The 22,021-nt window shown below is 42.8% G+C and overlaps 1 protein-coding gene across 1 annotated transcript in view; it reads left to right on the top strand.

The window, feature by feature from the left end:
• The window catches only part of UST (uronyl 2-sulfotransferase), a 298,701-nt gene that overhangs the window by 170,288 nt on the left and 106,392 nt on the right, over positions 1-22,021 (top strand). The window contains exon 4 of the mRNA XM_045066253.1: positions 6,582-6,661. Coding sequence (XP_044922188.1) covers positions 6,582-6,661 — 80 coding nt within the window. The remainder of the gene's footprint in view (positions 1-6,581; positions 6,662-22,021) is intronic.

Raw genomic sequence — 22,021 nt, 5'->3', positions numbered from 1 at the left:
ATGACACAAACCTTGAAAATTATTCAAAGGGCGGAAGAGACAGACACCCTGTGCCCCTGCACTCTGAGCTGCTTCTGTCTCTAGGTGAAAACCAAAATTGCTTCATCATTGTTGGAAACTTCCCTTTGCCTTGCCATTGCCTTGCAACGTAGCATGGCAGCTCCAAAAAGGAAAACTCACCTGCAGAGACCATGTTGGTACTGGAGATAATCTAGAGGCCATGGGGACCTCTCCCAGGTGTCCACAACAGGGGCATCTGGCCTGTTTTCTAACAAAGGTTCAATTGCTCCTTTCCAGAGCCAGTCTTGCTAAGGTGTCTTCATTCATTTTGGTCAATATTTATTGACGACTTACTAATCATGCTGTATATTGAGCCCCACAGAGCACACTAGATGTTTGTGCACCTAATCCTTCCATTGACACTATGAGGAAGGCAATACCACCCCATATCATGGGAAGGAGCAAGTGTTCAAGAAGAATAGGGGAGAACAAGACTTGAAAAGGAACTGGGGTCAAATCCTGGAGAGCTTTGAATGCTAGATTGAGGAGGTAGAACTTTATTCAGTGGGTGGTAAGAAGCCATTAAGTCACAATTAATCATGACAAGCAACAAAATCTTCTTGGGAGCTTTTTCACGATGCATGTTTCCTGGCCCTACTACAAAGTACTGAGTTAGACTCTTAAGGGTAGACTCTTAAGGGTAGACCCCTGGTATTTGTATCTTTGGGGGGGGTGATGCTCCCAGAGCTCTTCATGCACAATTCTAGTGAAGAATCATTGCATGAAAGGTTCTAATTATTAGAAAGTTGTCATTTTATTAAAGTGAACACTCCACTAAGCAAGAAAAATTCCTTTTTCAACCTTTGAAGACATCATGTCTCCTTAAGAACTTGCATGTTTGTCCCAGGAATGTTTCCCTTGCTTGAGACCTGTCTGGAAAAGTCTCTGCAGAATGACCCTCAGAGTTTCCTGACTTTGTAGAAGTGGCGACAGTGTCCGCAGGCATCAGAGCTGCTCCTGCCGGGCCTTGGAATCAAACCAACAAGATTAGCAGACAATCTATGGCCAGGTCACAGGAGGGATGAGTTTACCCATCTCTGCAAACCAGGTCTTATCTCCGATTCCTGTAGTCAAAAACTGAGTGCGCTAAATGAAACATCCGTAGAAAGAAAAGGTAAAATGAGGAAGAAGGAGCAAGGCCCGAAAAATTAAAATGTATTCTCCTCTCCTTCCCGTAGCAGCGAGATTGGTTTTCTAAGCTATTCAGTCCCAGCCTCTTTGCCTTGTTCGTGTCAGTGCTCCCCCTGGTGGACACAGTCTTCATTGCAGGCATCTGTTCCCCTGAGCTCAAGGTAGAAAGACCATCCTACCCAGTGCTAGAAAGGCTTCCGCTGAGGCAGAAGGAAGAGGGGAGGGAAACCAGAGCCTAGAGCCATCCTCTCAGTCTCTGAGGTTAAAGGGCCACAGAATTCTCCTCTGAGCTACTCCGTGTTTGACTTTGATGTGTTAAAAAAAAAAAAAAAAACATGTCTTTTCTTTCATTAAGATGTTTTGCAAAATTATAGGAGCTCTAGTTGCTCACAAGGGACGGGAGAATTCAGACCACAGTGGGGTCAGGACTCTTGTCAATTATGGCTCACAGACATTTTCTAAAGACGTTGGGAGTAAAGTCTTTTCTAGCTGTGCTTGTAGAGCTGCAGCGAAAGGTTTTTGGCTCCACCATCCCAGCCAATTAGATGGAAAACAAAAGATGAAAAGTCCCTTCCTCACAGATCATCTGCATTATAAATTCTATTTGAGGCTTATCTTTAAAAAAAAAAAATAATAACCTCAATTCACTTTCATTCTCAGATGCACTTTTGCTTACTTCTTTCTTTTTGCTAACTTCTTCCTTTAGATACATTCCATTACACTTTTTTCCCCAGTATTTTTAAACTCATTCCTCTTCCTATTAAATAAAATATACTGTTTTCCCACCTAGAACTTTAAAAAATATACATATTCTTTCTGATGTTTTAATGCTTTCATAGTTTATTATTTTTAATTCTTTTCCACCTGCTATAACTTTCTCTCCATTTTTCAGCACATCACACGAAAGGTAGAAAACTTATATCCCCATAAACCATCTTTAGTCTCTGGAGTTATTTTGCTAACCAACCTCTTCCTCCCATTTTTAAGAGGTTATGTACAGATCAAAAACACCGGGGATGGTGAGGAGATTGTAGCTTGGCTATAGAGAACAGGATTTCTAGAGTCAGACTTACTTGGGTTTGAATCCTGACTCCACCTTTTCCTACCAGTAAGACCTTAAGAAATCTCCATAGCCTTTCTGTGTCTCAGTTTCTTAATCTGTAAAGTGTAGACAATACTTTACTTGTGGAGTTGTTTGAGGATGAATGATAGCATGTAAAGAAAGAGCTTCTGGGTCGAGTGTGTAGCCCAGAAACCACTCGAGAAGTGATTGTGTAGCATTGCTGTGTCTTAGATGTTATCACATCAAGATGATGAATGGACCGGTCTGCCCCAGAGAGGCTAACTTCATTGACTGAGGGAGAATTCTATCCTCCAGTGAACTTTTCTTAACTCCAAAGAAGTCTTTCTGACGGGGGTGTCTTTACTCCATAAGCCATTATCAGGTATATGTTCTGGGCTAGGTTTTATGGAGAAGTACTTAGAGCCCAGCCTTGACCCTTAGGGACCGTATAGTCTGGGTTCAAAGCTAGTGCACAAACTCAACTATGATGTAACATAAAAAGTGTACCTTCTAGAAGACCCTAAGCGCTCTGGGAGATCAAAGAAGACAAAGAAGGATTTCAAGCCAAAGACATTCAAAACCTAATCTATTTGGCCTCACTTCTGCAATGAAACTAGCTCCCACCCAGTGTTCCCCGTCCCCATGAGTGGGCACCAGCCTGTGTTCGGAACCTGCCAGGGCTCTGGGAAGCTCATTCCCCCACTCCCGCTCCTTCCCTGCTGCCACCATCTGGCAACAGGGCTGAGAAGATCCTCCCTCTTTAGTGTCCGCTGAACCTCCCCATCTGTCTTCACTTCCAGTGACTTCTGTGGCTCTCAAACCTCAGTCTCTTAGAATCCCCTGGAGGGCTTGTTAAAACACAGACTGATGGGCCCCAATCCCAGATCTTCTAATTACCTGGGTTGTGGTGAGACCTGAGAATCTGCATTTCTAACAAGTTGCTACCCCAGTTGTTACTGATGCTGCTGGTCTGGGGTCTAGGAAGCACATTTTAGTTCATGGCCCTATCATGTCCTAGAGGGATTATTGCCCCCACCTTCCTCCTTAACTGTCTGTCTCTAATCCTTCTCTTCTTCTTTTTCTTCTTCACATTCTCCACCCTGATCTCAGATCTCGAAGGAAAAAAAGAAAAAAGAAAAAAAAAAAAAAGCAACCCTTTTGACTCTTTTGACTGTGGTTTGCCCATACCATAAATGTCAAAATTCCTCATGTGGCCTCCAGGGCCCTCCATGACCCAGCACCTACCTTCCTCTATATTCCTATCTGCTGCCTGGCAGATCCCATACCTAACCTCTAGCACACAGAACTCCTGGCAGTTTTTAATATCCAGGTCATTTCGGGTTTTGCCTTTTGCATGTCCTGTGGGGCCCTTTCTTGGTTGCCACAGGTCCTTGCAGACCTCAGGAATGCCTCCTTGGGGGAACACTGCCTCTCCACCTGCAGGCAGAGATAGATGCCTCACCACAAGACTTGGAGCTTCCTGAGGGCAAGAGCCAAATCTCTTATCTCTGTAGCCTCGACCCCAAGCAATACTTTGCCTGGTGCACAGAGTTGGAAATCAATGGATATCGAGTGAAAGGAGATCCAGGGAGTCTGCTTTGAAAGAGGCAGGCATTTTAGAGAGATGGAAAGATGGTTAGGATTTGGACATGCAGAGAAAAGAGGAAGAACATTGCAGAAGAGGAAGCTTGCTTGGGCCTCCACTTGGACACAGTGTGAGGAAGAAACAAGGAGAGGGCTGGTTTGGCCGGCCAGTTGAGGGTGAGAGTAAAAGTACACTCAACATGACTCAGCAAGTCATTACAAAAGTCAGGAAAGACCCAGATCAAATGTGAAAATACGGATAGTACCATTAACCAAGACCACAGTCTCCAGAGATGGAGTATGTTGGATGAGGACTAAAGATGGATGAAGACCAAGAGTGTGGTTGGCGCCATTGTGGATTTGGGGACACCATTAGGACATACTCCAGTGTCAGGGCTTCCTGTGCCTTCCCCTCACCTTATTTATATTTTGATCTCCAGGACCTAGTAGGTGCTCAGTAAATGCTGAATGAATGAACAGTGGATGAATGTAGGCACGGGAATACGTAACAAAGGCCAGCAGCGATCCTGCATGAGCCAAGGAAGAGGACAGGTGGGCAGGTGGTTACTGAGATGATTTGAGGAAGCGCCATCTTAATCCGTGATGCCACCCATGTGGATAAGACTTGGGCAAGAGGAAAGGCAAACTGCTGGCAACGGGGAAGGCCACGATGGAAATCTGGGGAAGGGCAGCAGCAGCAACTGCTGAGACCTGGGGAAAACCTTAGTATTTGTGAAGATAGTCAAAGGACACCTTGACCAAAATGCCTTTTATCTGGGCTAGTGGTTCTTGGTACATGGCTTCACTACTTGTGTCCAGGGACCGAAGGTATGAGAGCTGGATATACTCTCCAACTTCACTGTACTAATGCAATAAACATGAGCATTAGTACTTTCCTTCTATTTAAAGGTACGTCGAGAAAGAGTTATGCACTGTCACTGCTAATCCATTTCTCCCTGCGAAACAGACAGCTTTATGACTATTATGACGCTGTTCTCCAAATCTAACCACTACTGTTCTTCCATTCAATTTAACCCATTGACATGTGTTTAGAGAATGTAATATAATGTTGAAAGTGTGAAAGAAACCGTTTTTCTTCTGACCTATTCTTGCAGCCTTCCTGTACAATACCAGGGGGCCTTCTCACATTACTGTCTGTGGGCAGAGACATGACTGAATAAAAATAATCTAGTGGTCAAAGCATTAAGTGGTCTTTATATTAACATACACACAGTAAGGAGTTATATTTCTAAGCAGACGTCCTCAGATATCTTGGGTTGGGCTTCCAAGGCTGTAATTGTATTTGGTAGCTCCATCAAAAAGGAAAATTTGCACCTGGCGATTCACAGAACTGTACCTGTACCCCTGGGGCTAATATTACATTATATGTTTATTTAAAAAATGTAAGAAAAAAAGAAAATTTGCAGTGTGACCAACCAGGGAGTTCTCTTATCAAAAACAAGCACTGGGACATGGGGGGGGGGGCAGATACACAGAAGATAAACAGCAGATAAAGAGTCAAGATTCAGTTTCCTTTTACGCTGTGGCTGGGGGACAGGCAGACCATTCTTTACCCCTGCCTGCCACTGGTGAACAGAGCTCAAGGTTATGAACTGCAAGTCATTGACTTTTAAAATTCAATTTCATTTCTTTAAACAGTCATTGGGAGCATGAATATCGAATTAAAGGCTTTAGACACTGAGGTCCTAGTCTGACAATCTGTAATGCAGGAACCAGTTGGAGTTCATTCATTCAACAGATATTTACTGAGCATTTTTGTATTGTTAGTGAGACGTGAGGGAGCAAGGCAGAGCCGGGTTTTCCGTCCTGGATTTCCAGACTCTGATTTTATCGTCACTGATGCTGCTATGGCTAACACGTGAACGACTGCCTTTGTTTCCAGTTTTCTAGTTCCTAAGAGATGCTGCACTTCTGAGGCCCATCCAGAGCAGCAGTTTTCAATGTGCTCTTCAAAAATTCCACTGTGTGTCAGTATCGATGGAGCCAACTAGAAACTCGAAGGAAAGTGGAATTCAGGAAGTCAGGGAGTTCTAAGAATGCTTGGAATTTCTAACAGATTTTGCTAAACATTTTCCGTATCATGACATGTTCCAGGAGACCATAAACCTTGTTTATACAAATATAAACTCCTCTTTGCCTTGCTGATAACTCCAAATAAATACTTCAGATGACCACCCACCAGAACCCCAAGAAGTTTTGGGCATTTGTGTGTTCCCTATAAAATATGTGCTTTGTGCATTTTTTATGATCAAAGCAGAAAATCATGAGGTGTTGCCTCCTTTTTATTCCTACTGTTAAATTCTTCAGAACCAGTTTCAAATATTTCTGGAGATCTCCATAATATCATTACAGAAATGTAAAATAATGTTTGACCTCTTGTCTTGATCTGATTTTTAGAAGAGGGGAATAAAGACTTTTTTTTTTTTTTTAACTTGCATTTCGGTACAACCAGATGCTGAATTCTCCAGTTAAAATGACTTAACCTGTCACATTGTTTACATGGTAGCAATCAACTAAATTAAATACAGGACTATAAATCTGGATAGCAGCTTTATTCAGCAAGAAGCCTACTGTAAAGTTCATAGATGCTAGCACCAAACACAGCTGTATTGGCCCTGGTCCAGGAGGTAATAGGATAAAGGAATAGGGAACATAACCTTTAGCTTAATATAGTTTGGTAAATTAGATCCTATATATGCTAATTTTGTACTTTTTTTAATAGATGGAACTGATTAAAAATATAAGTACTGCCGAACAGCCCTATTTATTCACTCGACATGTTCATTTCCTCAACTTCTCAAGGTAAGATATTTTCCAGCTTAATGGTTCTTTCATTTCTTTTTAGTACTTAAACTCCTTCTAACGCACAATTATTTTAAAATCTACCTTCATCTTCAAGGTAGTGTAATTACCCCTGAAAAGCCTTTTTAATCCATTTATTTTTGCCATGGAGGGATCTAAATTTGAAATATTTGGACAGAAGCTTCATTTCTCTCTAGAATACTAATCTTAAATCTTTTGAAAACTTGAAACAATTTTAATGCAAAGCCATTTGACCTGATAGTTCCATTTTAAAGGAAAAAAAAAATGGGTAGGTATTGAAACAAATAAACTGAGAGTAAGAGATGGGTATTGTAACAGAACTATTTCCTTGTACATGTCTATACAATTTGAACCCACACAGGACTGTGGGAATAACTTAGCTGTGGAGTCACGTGTTTTATAGAATCCAGACGCTAGGACTGGCCTCTCTGCCTACCTTTTTAATACTCCATTTGATCATTCTAAATCTTGTATGTTTGATGTTGATGGGGTATTTTAGAACTCTGTTTTTTTCTTCAGCTGCAAGGGCCTTCTGATCATAATGCAAATCTTCAAACTTAGCGTTTTGGACTCTTGCTCTGTTACGTCGCAAACTTGTAGTTCTGGGCGTTCTTTTCTTCCTTTAGCTGTGGTGCCCTTGTCAGTACCCACCAGCGGCAGATCTGCTGACCAGCCCAGGACCCTGGGCCTCCCTCATCCTCCATCTGACGGGTGCCTCCTTTACTGCTACAGTCCCCGTGTGGACAATAGGATGTCACAAGTCTGCAGGAGAGCAACAGAGGTCCCACTAGCTAATGCTGGCCTAATGGACCCCTGCCCCCAGGGCCAGGCACCTAGGGAAGCTGGTGCTCAGAGGAAGGCAGGGCGCTGCCTGAGCACTTGCTGCTCCTGAATTCACACCAGAGCTGCTCGGAGTTGGCACAGCTGCCCAGCCCCAGGATGCCTAACAGTCTAGGGGCTAGGAGAAGGTTTGAGCCTTCAAAGGACTGCCCTGCTGTGCATCAGGCCCTGTGCAAATCAAGTGTAAAGGGAGTGAGATTCAGCAGAGCGAGTCACGGAGCAGTGAACAGAAGGGGCCGCTTTATTTTTTTAAAAGCAATTTCCCCCTGCAGTTTCCCCACCTCCCTGGTAAGCAGCATTCCCTTGGACAGTGAGTAAGCACATAGGACACGCACAGTTGATCCTCAGTGACTCAGTAGGCTGAGGAGGTTTCCACCACATTTGCGGAATGGCTTGTTACCGGATTGTCTGGGGTATGCACCTTGCCTCTCACTTCCGGTAGGCTGAGAACACATAATTAGATGTAACTAGACAACAAAGTCTTGTTAGTGGTTTCAGGCATTGCGTGTTAAAACTTGCAGAGAGCAAAGCTCAGCCCCCTGACCCTTGCTTTTCTCGTGAGCTTCCTTCTGCATCACCCCAGACATCTTCTAACCTCATGATTTAACTGTTCTTGCTTTGTGGGTCACAAAACAAATTGCAATGCAACGAATTTTAGTAACTGACTCAGAACAGTTTAAAACGCTAATGACAAGCCAAAGCCAGTCCCTTAATTGGGTCAGTAGAGCTGAGCACAGCATGGCCGTCAGACCTGGTCATGGCCTCCACTGTTAAACACATGCCCAAGAGTTGTTTAATTTGATCGATTTAATCATGAAAAAAATTGGTAAGTACCTTTGAGTAGACACCACATCTGCAGCCAGTGTTGGCCTGGCTGCCAGGACCTCTGGGCTTAAGACTTTCCCACTGACCATGGCTTTGGGGTAGCAACTTCACCTCTGGGTGGGGAGCTCCCGGGAGGTCTTTTTTTCCCCATCTATAAAATAGGGACAGTTCCTCCGCACTCCTACCTTGTGGGGATTCTCTAACACACGAATGAAGGAGAGCCCTTCAACTTCCTTCAGGGAAGGGTATTACATATAGGCAAGGTGGAATTTATTTTTTAAGAGGAAATAATTTTATTTGAAATAAAACAAGTCCACATATATACTGACCACTACACACACTTAAAAAAAATGTGAAGCAACATAGATCATTCTGAATAAATTATAGTAATTTATACTCGAGCAAAATTAAAACATATCTTCCTATTTTCCTTATCAAGGAGATTGTTGTAAGTAATCTTTCCTCTGCTATATCCCAATAATCTTACTTTCCTATTAGTTTTAAGCTGGAATGACTACATCATTTTTTAATTTTTTCTGTCTGGGTTATGCGTCTATTTGATCATGTATGAGTGATGATACTCATTTCTATGTCTCTGACAACTGCTTAGCCCTATAGAAAAATTACCTTTGTAGTTTCTAGTTGTAGAGGTCTGTGAAGTTCTCTGCCACTTCCTAAAGACAATAACCTACACAATGCCGCTGAGTGGCATTCAGGAGCATTTCTGCAAAAGCCACATTCGGAGCCTACAGCTGAGTTCTGGTCCGTGGGTAGCCTCACAGCATCTCCATGACCTTGAGAGCAGGGCCTAGTTCCTTCTGATTTCTCCTTCCTTCATTCCATCTTGTTCAATGAACACATTTTTGCACTGAGGACCTCTGTCTCCTGTATGCTCCTCCAGGACTGGGACTTCCCCAATGAACTACAAATGTTTTCCTTGGAGTTGCCTGGGTGGTTTAGTTGGTTGTCTGCCTTCGGCTCAGGTCATGATCCCGGGGTCCTGGGATGGAACCTCACATCAGGCTCCCTACCCAGTGGGGAGCCTGCTTCTCCCTCTGCCTGCTGCTCCCTCTGCCTATGCATTCTCTCTCTCCCTCTCTTTCTCTCTCTGTCTTTTTTTTGTGGGGGGGGGGATTTTATTTATTTTTTATTAATTTTTTATTTTATATAAACATATATTTTTATCCCCAGGGGTACAGGTCTGTGAATCGCCAGGTTTACACACTTCACAGCACTCACCATAGCACATACCCTCCCCAATGTCCCTAAACCCACCCCCGTTTCCTGTCCCCCCATCCCCCCAGCAACCCTCAGTTTGTTTTGTGAGATTAAGAGTCACTTACGGTTTGTCTCCCTCCCAATCCCATCTTGTTTCATTCATTCTTCTCCAAACCCCTTAACCCCCCATGTTGCATCTCCACTTCCTCATATCAGGGAGATCATATGATAGTTGTCTTTTTTCCGCTTGACTTATTTCGCTAAGCATGATATCATCTAATTCCATCCACGTTGTCGCAAATGGCAAGATTTCATTTCTTTTGATGGCTGCATAGTATTCCATTGTGTATATATACCACATCTTCTTTATCCATTCATCTGTTGATGGACATCTAGGTTCTTTTCATAGTTTGGCTATTGTGGACATTGCTGCTATAAACATTCGGGTGCACGTGCCCCTTTGGATCACTACGTTTGTATCTTTAGGGTAAATACGCAGTAGTGCAATTGCTGAGTCATACGGTAGTTCTATTTTCAACATTTTGAGGAACCTTCATGCTGTTTTACAGAGTGGTTGCACCAGCTTGCATTTCCACCAACAGTGTAGGAGGGTTCCCCTTTCTCCGCATCCTCGCCAGCATCTGTCATTTCCTGACTTGTTGATTTTAGCCATTCTGACTGGTGTAAGATGATATCTCATTGTGGTTTTTATCTGTATTTCTCTGATGCCGAATGATATGGAGCACTTTTTCATGTGTCTTTTGGCCATCTGGATGTCTTCTTTGCAGAAATGTCTGTTCATGTCCTCTGCCCATTTCTTGATTGGATTACTTGTTCTCTGGGTGTTGAGTTTGCTAAGTTCTTTATAGATTTTGGACACAAGCCCTTTATCTGATATGTCGTTTGCAAATATCTTCTCCCATTCTGTCAGTTGTCTTTTGGTTTTGTTAACTGTTTCCTTTGCTGTGCAAAAGCTTTTGATCTTGATGAAATCCCAATAGTTCATTTTTGCCCTTGCTTGCCTTGCCTTTGGCGTTGTTCCTAGGAAGATGTTGCTGTGGCTGAGGTCGAAGAGGTTGCTGCCTGTGTTCTCCTCAAGGATTTTGATGGATTCCTTTCTCACGTTGAGGTCCTTCATCGATTTTGAGTCTATTTTCGTGTGTGGTGTAAGGAAATGGTCCAATTTCATTTTTCTGCATGTGGCTGTCCAATTTTCCCAGCACCATTTATTGAAGAGGCTGTCTTTTTTTCCATTGGACATTCTTTCCTGCTTTGTCGAAGATTAGTTGACTGTAGAGTTGAGGGTCTATTTCTGGGCTCTCTATTCTGTTCCATTGATCTATGGGTCTGTTTTTGTGCCAGTACCATGCTATCTTGATGATGACAGCTTTGTAATAGAGCTTGAAGTCTGGAATTGTGATTCCACCAACGTTGGCTTTCTTTTTCAATATCCCTTTGGCTATTCGAGGTCTTTTCTGGTTCCATATAAATTTTAGAATTATTTGTTCCATTTCTTTGAAAAAGATGGATGGTACTTTGATAGGAATTGCATTAAATGTGTAGATTGCTTTAGGTAGCATAGACATTTTCACAATATTTATTCTTCCAATCCAGGAGCATGGAACATTTTTCCATTTCTTTGTGTCTTCCTCAATTTCTTTCATGAGTACTTTATAGTTTTCTGAGTATAGATTCTGTGCCTCTTTGGTTAGGTTTATTCCTAGGTATCTTATGGTGTTGGGTGCAATTGTAAATGGGATTGACTCCTTAATTTCTCTTTCTTCTTTCTTGCTGTTGGTATAGAGAAATGCAACTGATTTCTGTGCATTGATTTTATATCCTGACACTTTACTGAATTCCTGTATAAGTTCTAGCAGTTTTGGAGTGGAGTCTTTTGGGTTTTCCACATATAGTATCATATCATCTGCGAAGAGTGATAATTTGACTTCTTCTTTGCCGATTTGGATGCCTTTAATTTCCTTTTGTTGTCTGATTGCTGAGGCTAGGACCTCTAGTACTATGTTGAATAGCAGTGGTGATAATGGACATCCCTGCCGTGTTCCTGACCTTAGTGGAAAAGCTTTCAGTTTTTCTCCATTGAGAATGATATTTGCGGTGGGTTTTTCATAGATGGCTTTGATGATATTGAGGTATGTGCCCTCTATCCCTACACTTTGAAGAGTTTTGATCAGGAAGGGATGCTGTACTTTGTCAAATGCTTTTTCAGCATCTATTGAGAGTATCATATGGTTCTTGCTCTTTCTTTTATTAATGTGTTGTATCACAGTGATTGATTTGTGGATGTTGAACCAACCTTGCAACCCTGGAATAAATCCCACTTGGTCGTGGTGAATAATCCTTTTAATGTACTGTTGAATCCTATTGGCTAGTATTTTGGTGAGAATTTTCGCATCTGTGTTCATCAAGGATATTGGTTGATAGCTCTCTTTTTTGATTGGATCCTTGTCTGGTTTTGGGATCAAGGTGATGCTGGCCTCATAAAACGAGTTTGTAAGTTTTCCTTCCATTTCTATTTTTTGGAACAGTGCCAGGAGAATAGGAATTAGTTCTTCTTTAAATGTTTTGTAGAATTCCCCTGGGAAGCCGTCTGGCCCTGGGCTTTTGTTTGTTTGGAGATTTTTAATGACTGTTTCAATCTCCTTACTGGTTATGGGTCGGTTCAGGCTTTCTATTTCTTCCTGGTTCAGTTGTGGTAGTTTATATGTCTCTAGGAATGCATCCATTTCTTCCAGATTGTCAAATTTGTTGGCGTAGAGTTGCTCATAGTATGTTCTTATAATTGTCTGTATTTCTTTGGTGTTAGTTGTGATCTCTCCTCTTTCATTCATGATTTTATTTATTTGGGTCCTTTCTCTTTTCTTTTTGATAAGTCTGGCCAGGGGTTTATCAATCTTATTAATTCTTTCAAAGAACCAGCTCCTAGTTTCGTTGATTTGTTCTATTGTTTTTTTGGTTTCTATTCATTGATGTCTGCTCTGATCTTTATGATTTCTCTTCTCCTGCTTGGTTTTTGGGTTTCTTTCTTGTTCTTTCTCCAGCTCCTTTAGGTATAGGTTTAGGTTGTGTACCTGAGACCTTTCTTGTTTCTTGAGAAAGGCTTGTACCGCTATGTATGTTCCTCTCAGGACTGCCTTTGTTGCGTCCCACAGATTTTGAACCATTGTGTTTTCATTATCATTTGTTTCCATGAATTTTTTCAATTCTTCTTTAATTTCCTGGTTAACCCATTCATTCTTTAGAAGGATGCTGTTTTGTCTCCATGTATTTGGGTTCTTTCCAAATTTCCTCTTGTGATTGAGTTCTAGCTTCAGAGCATTGTGGTCTGAAAATATGCAGGGAATGATCCCAATCTTTTGATACCAGTTGAGACCTGATTTAGGACCAAGGATGTGATCTATTCTGGAGAATGTTCCATGTGCACTAGAGAAGAATATGTATTCTGTTGCTTTGGGATGAAATGTTCTGAATATATCTGTGATGTCCATCTGGTCCAGTGTGTCATTTAAGGCCTTTATTTCCTTGTTGATCTTTTGCTTGGATGATCTGTCCATTTCAGTGAGGGGAGTGTTAAAGTCCCCTACTATTTTTGTATGATTGTTGATGTGTTTCTTTGATTTTGTTATTAATTGGTTTATATAGTTGGCTGCTCCCACGTTGGGGGCATAGATATTTAAAATTGTTAGATCTTCTTGTTGGACAGATCCTTTGAGTATGATATAGTGTCCTTCCTCATCTCTTATTATAGTCTTTGGCTTAAAATCTAATTGATCTGATATAAGGATTGCCACTCCTGCTTTCTTCTGATGTCCATTAGCATGGTAAATTCTTTTCCACCCCCTCACTTTAAATCTGGAGGTGTCTTCAGGTTTAAAATGAGTTTCTTGTAGGCAACATATAGATGGGTTTTGTTTTTTTATCCATTCTGATACCCTGTGTCTTTTGATTGGGGCATTTAGCCCATTAACATTCAGGGTAAGTACTGAGAGATATGAATTTAGTGCCATTGTATTGCCTGTAAGGTGACTGTTACTGTATATTGTCTCTGTTCCTTTCTGATCTACCACTTGTAGGCTTTCTCTTTGCTTAGAAGACCCCTTTCAATATTTCCTGTAAAACTGGTTTGGTGTTTGCAAATTCTTTTAGTTTTTGTTTGTCCTGGAAGCTTTTAATCTCTCCTTCTATTTTCACTGATAGCCTAGCTGGATATAGTATTCTTGGCTGCATGTTTTTCTCGTTTAGTGCTCTGAATATATCATGCCAGCTCTTTCTGGCCTGCCAGGTCTCTGTGGATAAGTCTGCTGCCAATCTAATATTTTTACCATTGTATGTTACAGACTTCTTTTCCCTGGATGCTTTCAGGATTTTCTTTTTGTCATTAAGACTTGTAAATTTTACTATTAGGTGACGGGGTGTGGACCTATTCCTATTGATTTTGCGGGAGGTTCTCTGCACCTCCTGGATTTTGATGCTTGTTCCCTTTGCCATATTGGGGAAATTCTCTCCAATAATTCTCTCCAGTATACCTTCTGCTCCCCTCTCTCTTTCTTCTTCTTCTGGAATCCCAATTATTCTAATGCTGTTTCATCCTATGGTGTCACTTATCTCTCGAATTCTCCCCTCATGGTCCAGTAGCTGTTTGTCCCTCTTTTGCTCAGCTTATTTATTCTCTGTCATTTGGTCTTCTATATCGCTAATTCTTTCTTCTGCCTCATTTATCCTAGCAGCAAGTGCCTCCATTTTTTATTGCACCTCATTAATAGCTTTTTTGAATTTCAACTTGGTTAGATTTTAATTCTTTTATTTCTCCAAAAAGGGCTTTTATATCTCCCGAGAGGGTTTCTCTAATATCTTCTTTGCCTTTTTCGAGCCCGGCTAGAACCTGAGAATCGCCATTCTGAACTCTAGATCTGACATATTACCAATGTCTGTATTGATTAGGTCCCTAGCCTTTGGTACTGCCTCTTGTTCTTTTTTTTGTGGTAGAACTTTTCCGCCTTGTCATTTTGTCCAGATAAGAGTATATGAAGGAGCAAGTAAAATACTAAAAGGGTGGCAACAACCCCAGGAAAATATGCTTTAACCAAATCAGAAGAGATCCCAAATCGTGAGGGGGGAGAAAGGGGATAAAAAGAGGTTCAGAAAGGGGAAAAAAAAAAGAAACAATTAAAAAAAGAAAACAAATTTTAAAAAAGTATAAAAAAGAAAATATATATATATTAGATAAACTAGTTAAAAAACGTTAAAAAAGAAAAAGGTAAAAGTTAAAAAAATTTAGCAGAAGAAGAGAAAAAAAAATTGAAAAAGAAAAAAAAATTAAATTAACTGCAAGACTAAAGAATCTTGGGGAGAAAGCCATGAGTTCCATGCTTTGCTTTCTCCTTCTCTGGAATTCCGCTGCTCTCCTTGGTATTGAAGCTGCACTCCTTGGTAGGTGAACTTGGTCCTGACTGGATTTCTTGTTGATCTTCTGGGGAAGCGGCCTCTTGTAGTGATTCTCAAGTGTCTTTGCCCCAGGCAGAATTGCACCGCCCTTACCAGGGGCCGGGCTGAGTAATCCTCTGGGTTTGCTTTTAGGAGCTTTTGTTCCCTGAGTGCTTTCCGTAGAGTTCCAGAGGACGGGAATGAAAATGGCAGCCTCCTGGTCTCCGGCCCGGAGGAGCCGAGAGCCGGGGCCCCACTCCTCACTGCGCCCTGAGAGAACAGCGCCCAATTACTCCCGTCTCTGTGGCCTCCTGCCACGCTCCAAGCTCACCGAGCCTGCTACCGGTTGAAGGTAACCCCGAGCTGAGAGCTCACTCCTCGGCTCTGTCTCTGTAGCCGGCTTCCCTGTTCTAATACCTGTAAGCTCTGCAACACTCAGACACCCCCGATCCTTCTGTGACCCTGCAGAACCTGAGGCCATGCTGATCCTGCATGGGCTTCACCCCGGTTTAGCCTCTGGAGCGATGTCCCTCAGCGGAACAGACTTTTAAAAGTCCTGATTTTGTGCTCCGTTGCTCCGCCACTTGCCGGAGCCGCCCCCCCCTCCGCCCCGTCCATCTTCCTTTCGCTTTGGATTCATTTCTCCGCCAGTCCTACCTTCCAGAAAGTGGTTTATTTTCTGTTTATAGAATTGCTGTTCTTCTTCTCTTCGATCTGCCATTGGATTTGTAGGTGTTTGCAATCTTTAGATAAGCTATCTAGCTGATCTCCTGCTACCTGAAGTAGTCTCAGCCTACTACTTCTCTGCCATCTTGACTCCTACCCCTCTCTCTGTCTTAAATAAAATATTTTTTAAAAGTTTTCTTTGCTTTGAGAGAAGTGTACACCCTCCTTCCCTTAAAGAAGAATGGCAACAAAGTGTGAAGTCTTTAGAAGAAAGGGTCATAGCGTGCCCCCCAAGGGAGGTGGGAGAAAGTGTGGAAGGACATTCTAGAACAGGAGCCCTTGCTGCTGGGATATGAGGGACAAGCCAACTTTAGCCAAAGGGGAAGGGCATTGGTGGCACAGGGCCCAGCATGAGCTAAAGCCAGAGAAAGAGAGTGGCCGAAAGGAATCGGAAGATAGGAGCCCAGGGGTGGGCAGAGCAGGAAAGGATGACAGTTAAGAGCTTTAAGCCAGGGGTGGAGGAGTGGAGGGGTGAACTGGCCTGAACATCTCTCTCCTTCAAAAAGCTCATGCTACCTGTGGGAGCACTCTTACCCTCTCCTGCCACCCCATAGACAAGAGGATCTGGCTTCAGGTAGGGCACCTCCACGAGCATGAACAGAATGGCAGATTGAGCCTTACTACTTTACAAGACCATGTTAATCCCACTGAATATGGGAAGTTAAAACATCAGCTTTTCTTTTAACAGGGAACAGCTTTAAGGGAAAGGTTTTAGGTATAAATGGCAAACTGGGTATGTAAAGAAAGCCCTCAGTACACAACTCACAGAAAAACCACCAGGTCGGAATGCGTTGAGGGCTTTCTCATGCTTTTATAAAAAGGAGTTCTAGGGGCACCTGGGTGGCTCAGTGGGTTAAAGTGTCTGCCTTCAGCTCAGGTCATGATCTCAGGATCTGGAGATCAAGCCCTGCATTGAGCTCTCCGCTCCGTGGGGAGCCTGCTTCCTCCTTCTCTTTCTACCTGCCTCTCTGCCTACTTGTGATCTCTGTCTGTCAAATAAATACATAAAATCTTTAGAAAAAGATAAAAATTAAGATTAAAAATTTTTTAAAAATAAAAAGGAGTTCTATATTTTAAATTATAAGGCAAAGAGATAATTAAACTACTCTTAAGAAACCTACCCCGATCATTGCTAACAGCCATATATATGGTTGGCTTGGTTCAAGATAATGAGGTTATTAAGATAAGACTTGACACTGTAACTTAATATTCTTTGTTAACATTTGATTTCTAATCTTCCTTACATTCTTAATGTGCAGCAAAATACTTGCTAGTGAGCAGAACATAAGAAAGGTCTCACCTCCCTTCCTACAACCTATGCCCTTAACTGTTCTGAACTTCTGAAGTGTGCAGCCTTATACCAAAACGAATTGCCCTCTATTTCTTTTTTTTCTTTAAGTATATATGGCATTCTTATCTTGAAATAGACACACTGTGAGCCATGCAAAATGTTATCCTGCAAGCTCTTGGCATTTAGGTAGTCAACTGGCTTCATTTACTCATCATCCAGGCATCTTGCTCTATTCCTTCTTTTCCCTAATTTTAGACCTGGAAGGACCATTTCATCATATCTAGCTTTAGTAATTCAACCACAGAAAACAAGAGTGAAAAAGACCAAACCAGTGTTTTCGTGGTTGTTTCAGGGAAGGTTTCCTGCCAGGGGAGAGGAGCAGCTCCAAAGCCAGTAGAAATTTCAGGCCGGTTGGGATTCGTGAGGGTTAACACAAGACTGCTGTTTTCACATGGCTTTTGAACTGCTTAAAACCTTGAGCCCAACAAATGCTTTCCAACTGAACCACCTGGAGAATTGAGTCAGAATGACCACGGCCTAAAAGATGCTACTCTTTGTTGTGATGTTTTAAGAGGATTTTTTAAAATTTGTGGACTATGGTTTCCTGTGTCCGTTCCCAGAGCTAACCAAGATAATTACAACTTCTGAAAAAGTTCAGCCTCAGTATCGACGAAATCTCTTTAAGGGTGTCCCAGATCCACACGCTGCATAGATTGTGACAGTTCAATTTACCTTCCCCTCACCCCCACTTTTTTGTTTGTTCGCTAAGTGTTTTGTTGGGGAGAAGAGGCAGTAACCTTCCAGCCTAGAGCCCCCCTCAACCCCTACCTGGTGTCTCTCAGGGTAGACCTGGGAAGGGCTGGGTGGGAGCTCTGCGCTGTCAAAGTAGTCCACGCGCATTACAGGACACATCAGTGCGCTCAGTAATTTCCAGCTACAGTCTCAGCGCCCTCTTTCCACCACAGGCAACGTTTCTTGTTTCTGATTCAGGACTCCCTCCTTTTTTTTTGTTTATCTGCTCCTGGTGGCTCCAACGCCTACAAGAATTCGCAAAAGCAAAACATTTAAAAATCAATCAATCACTCGAGAAGCAGACAGGATGTGATGGGCGGCGGGGGGAGGCATTTGGGATACTTTCAAGGCCTTCCCTTAAGGCGAGGCCTTCATCACGGGCCCGAACAGAGGCTGCCTTCTCAGGGCACTGTTTAACAAAACAAATCCGATCTCACGGATTCCATAATTCGGTTGGCTTTCCACATCTTTCTTCTGAATGCTGACTTGACATTCTCTTTAGCAAAGCCATCCGCTTTAACCCTGTGCCCTGCCAGTAATGGTGACAGAAGTCTCCAACTTTGAAGCTAGGGATTGATATCAGCAGAGGTCGAACACTTTCTCTCCCTCCTTAAGCATAGCCCAGAAGTTTGATTTTATGCTATTTATAAACACTGCTGGACCAGAGATGGCGCTGTCTCCCTCACTTTCCTCTTTCCCTGAACCAATGCTGTTGCTCAGTGGACACATAAACCCACCTGCTTTGGAAGCCTGATGAAGATTAGTATCATCTGGACTTTTCCCTGAGTGCTCCTCACTGCACACCACCAGAGACCTTCCCCCTTATGGAGTCACCTTATCTCCTAGCAAGAGGCCTAACCTCAGGGACCCCCTGCCCCTCCCTTCCCACCATTTGTCCCCACTTTCCATCAGCATATGCTTCTACCTTTCTTCCCTAAGGACATGCCACAGAGCAGAGGAAGCTCAGTGTCTTCTGCTTCTGTTTTGTGTGTGGGGCCCTATCCCCAGGCGGCCAAGAACCCAAGTGCCCACAGTCTTGGGTTGTGAGGATGGGGGGTGGTGGGAGATGCTTCCAACCCATTACAGCAAAGGACCAATAAATAAGCATTCTTCCCTTCTTCCTTCTGCAGGCAGCTCCTCACCCTGCTCCCCAAACAATCACATCCTTTTCCGTGATGGCTTTTCTCTCACTTCAAAATGTCTCCTCCCGGGTGCCTGGGTGGCTCAGTGGGTTAAGCCTCTGCCTTTGGCTCAGGTCATGATCTCAGGGTCCTGGGATCAAGTCCCACACTGGGCTCTCTGCTCAGTGGGGAGCCTGCTTCCTTCTCTCTCTCTCTGCCTGCCTCTATGCCTACTTGTGATCTCTCTCTGTCAAATAAATAAATAAAATCTTAAAAAAAAAAAGTCTCCTCCCTCACTGACAGGGATCAAAGCTGGCCTCTAGCCACAGGGTACTTGTCATGTTTTAATATAGGTAACAGCACAAGGATAACCTTTGCTTTTAGGCCAGAGGTGAAAAGAAGATATACTTTCAGTAAAGTGGAAATTGCCAGGGGCCAAGAGGAGGGAAATATAAGCTTGGGTTTGGGATGATGAGAAAGTTCTGGGGATGGGTAGAGATGAGGGTTGCACAACAGTGTGAACATACTTAATACCACTGAATTGTACACTTAAAGATTTTGTGTTGTGTATATTTTACCATAATTTTTAAAAAGACATAATTAAAAAAAAAAAAGTGTTTTCACCTCTAGAAAACTGTGCTATAATGGGAGGACAAAACAGTCTTAATTCCCTCAAATAATTTTGGTCATAAGTCTTATGACCAAACTAGGCAGACTATCATCAGCTGTTTGATGGAAGTATACCTAAAATTCTTACTCACATGCTTTACATAACCATTGGAGAAAGAGCTAATGTTGTATGGAGCAGATATGGAAGAAAATCTGCAGAATGAGATATTTAGGAATGCACGAGAGAAAATGAGAACCATGTTGTTATTATTCCAGGATGTAAGAGAATGACATCGTGCTTTGGCTCTTCATCTTCTCATCAAAAAACAAAAATAAAAAGAATACGATAAATTTGCAAAGGGTCCGAAGGAGAGCCACAGGGGTAATTACAGAGTTGATAAATAGGACGTATGAACAAATGTTAAAGAAATTGGAAATACCTGCTATTTTAGGATGACTTAAAAGACAGTTTCAAATAATAACTGTTGTGGTGACCAAAGGACAAGAGTGTGTTGTTAAGAGAAGATATGGCCTGACTCCTGGGCTCCAGTGTGTAGGCACAGCACAGAATCTAGCCTCAGCTCTGGTCTGCACAATTGTCTAGAGTTCCATAAAGACCAAATTAGAAGTAAGGATTTAAAAAGGAAAGGAAGTTAAGTCTGAAGACGACTGCCAAAGGAATTTTCAAGGAGAAACACAAACAAAAGAATTTAAAGGAATTAAAATTGAAGCTGAAAAGTTGTATAAAGAAAGTTAAAAGTTATATAAAGTTATATAAAAAAGTTTAAAAAAAAACATGAAGAGAAGCCAATTCTTTAGGTTAAGTGGATCAAACAAAAGGAAATGCACATAAAGGAAGATTAGGAATTTTGGCTGTGTGACCAAAGACTCCTCAACTGTCAGGTTGGCTAATAGGATTGGGCTTCTCCTGGAGGCTCTGGAAACTCTTCAGAGTTGAGAACAGAAGGCAGAGCGTTGTGCTGTGTGATTGGTGGTGGGGCCACCAGTGGCGGGGGGGGAGGTGGGGAGGTGGGGGGTGTTGCTGTGCAAAGCATTCACTCTCCAGCATACAAGCAACAGCAGTAGGTTCAGGGAATCGAGAGACCTTCTAAGGGTGACCAGGAATTCTGACTAGAATGAAAAAGTATGGAAGGAGGAGAAACCTTCTTTGAGAGAGGGCAGGATGAGGGGGGGAATTTGTTTCATGGGATACGTGGGTGATATTCTGGCCTCTTTGGCATAACTGACATGCCACCCTAGTTTTGCCAGTTTGGGAGGGAGCTCTGCATCCTAGAAAAATGACTGGGGCCAGCAACCTGAAACCATTATTACTATGGATTTCTGGAAAGTGGGAGATATATGTCAGACATCTCTCTATAGTTAAAAATGTCAAAAGAGTGGCTGTTATTTATCTGATACTTAACACAACATTCCTGTGCCATCTAAAACTTCTGTTTGGGAGAATTATTCTGGAAATCTTGCAGTGGGCTACAGAGTGCGACTGGGAACAAGTCACCCATGCTCAGGAAGCCATGTGAGTCCTCAAGGCCACAGCGTGGGGGGTGGGGGGTCGGGGGAACAGACGGCTGTCGCCAGTCTGAGAACCGTCTCACATGACAGGGCAGTTCTGCTGATGAGCGGTGATGGTCCTTCTTCACATGAAGACAGAAGGAGAGCTGAGGTTTTTTAAAGCAGGGTGCCATCGCCTTCCCATCTGGAATGTGTGCTTTGTCTTCCTGATCCTAGCTTTATGACTTCAGTTGCTGCTTATCATAGATAGGAAAGGCTCAATTCAATTAAAAAGTGGAAGATCCGTGCGGGATGATAGTGGCTAGCCACCTGGGCACAGCTGATTTCTGAGACTGGTTAGCTGCCATGCTCATGAAGTCAGGTGGATGTCACCTGCTTAGATCTGGGAGGTGACAAGGTTCGTATGGTCATGGCTAACCTTACTCCTGAGCAGCTTGTTTTCCAAGGTGGAGCCATCCAGGAGTCCAGAATGTCATTCATTCATCCTGGGGACTGAAATGCTACCGCCAAAGAGTCATTTCTTTTGGTACCTTTGGATTCTTCTCTCTGAAGGTTCACTTGCAAAATGCAGATAAACCAAGGATGACATTATGTGCATTTATACACAAAAAAAAGGATCAGGGGCTTGTCATGTCGACTTCCTTCTGTGCAGCAGAGCCTGTGAATGCAGCAGAAACTTCCAGCTTAGAAGCATACACCCAGGCCGTTATGTCTTTGTGGTCTGAGCACCTACTGTGTGCCGCACACTGTGCTAAGGACATCTGTCCCCCCTCCAGGAGGCGGCAGTCTGATTGGAGAGGCAGACCCAGTCACATGGTGCTGGAGAGAGGGTCAGACCCAGCATGGGACTGACTTGCAGAGGGATGGGACTAATTCTGGGCTGGGTTTTGAAAGGTGACAGAGTCTGCTAGCTGAAGAGAGGGGGTAGGCTGGTGTCCATTTGTT

Source organism: Mustela putorius, unplaced genomic scaffold (genome assembly GCF_011764305.1).
Source record: "Mustela putorius furo isolate JIRA1106 unplaced genomic scaffold, ASM1176430v1.1 tig00003863_pilon_pilon_pilon, whole genome shotgun sequence".
NCBI lineage: Eukaryota > Metazoa > Chordata > Mammalia > Carnivora > Mustelidae > Mustela > Mustela putorius.
Note: the sequence above shows the minus strand (reverse complement) of the source record. Positions and strands in the feature narration are given on the sequence as shown.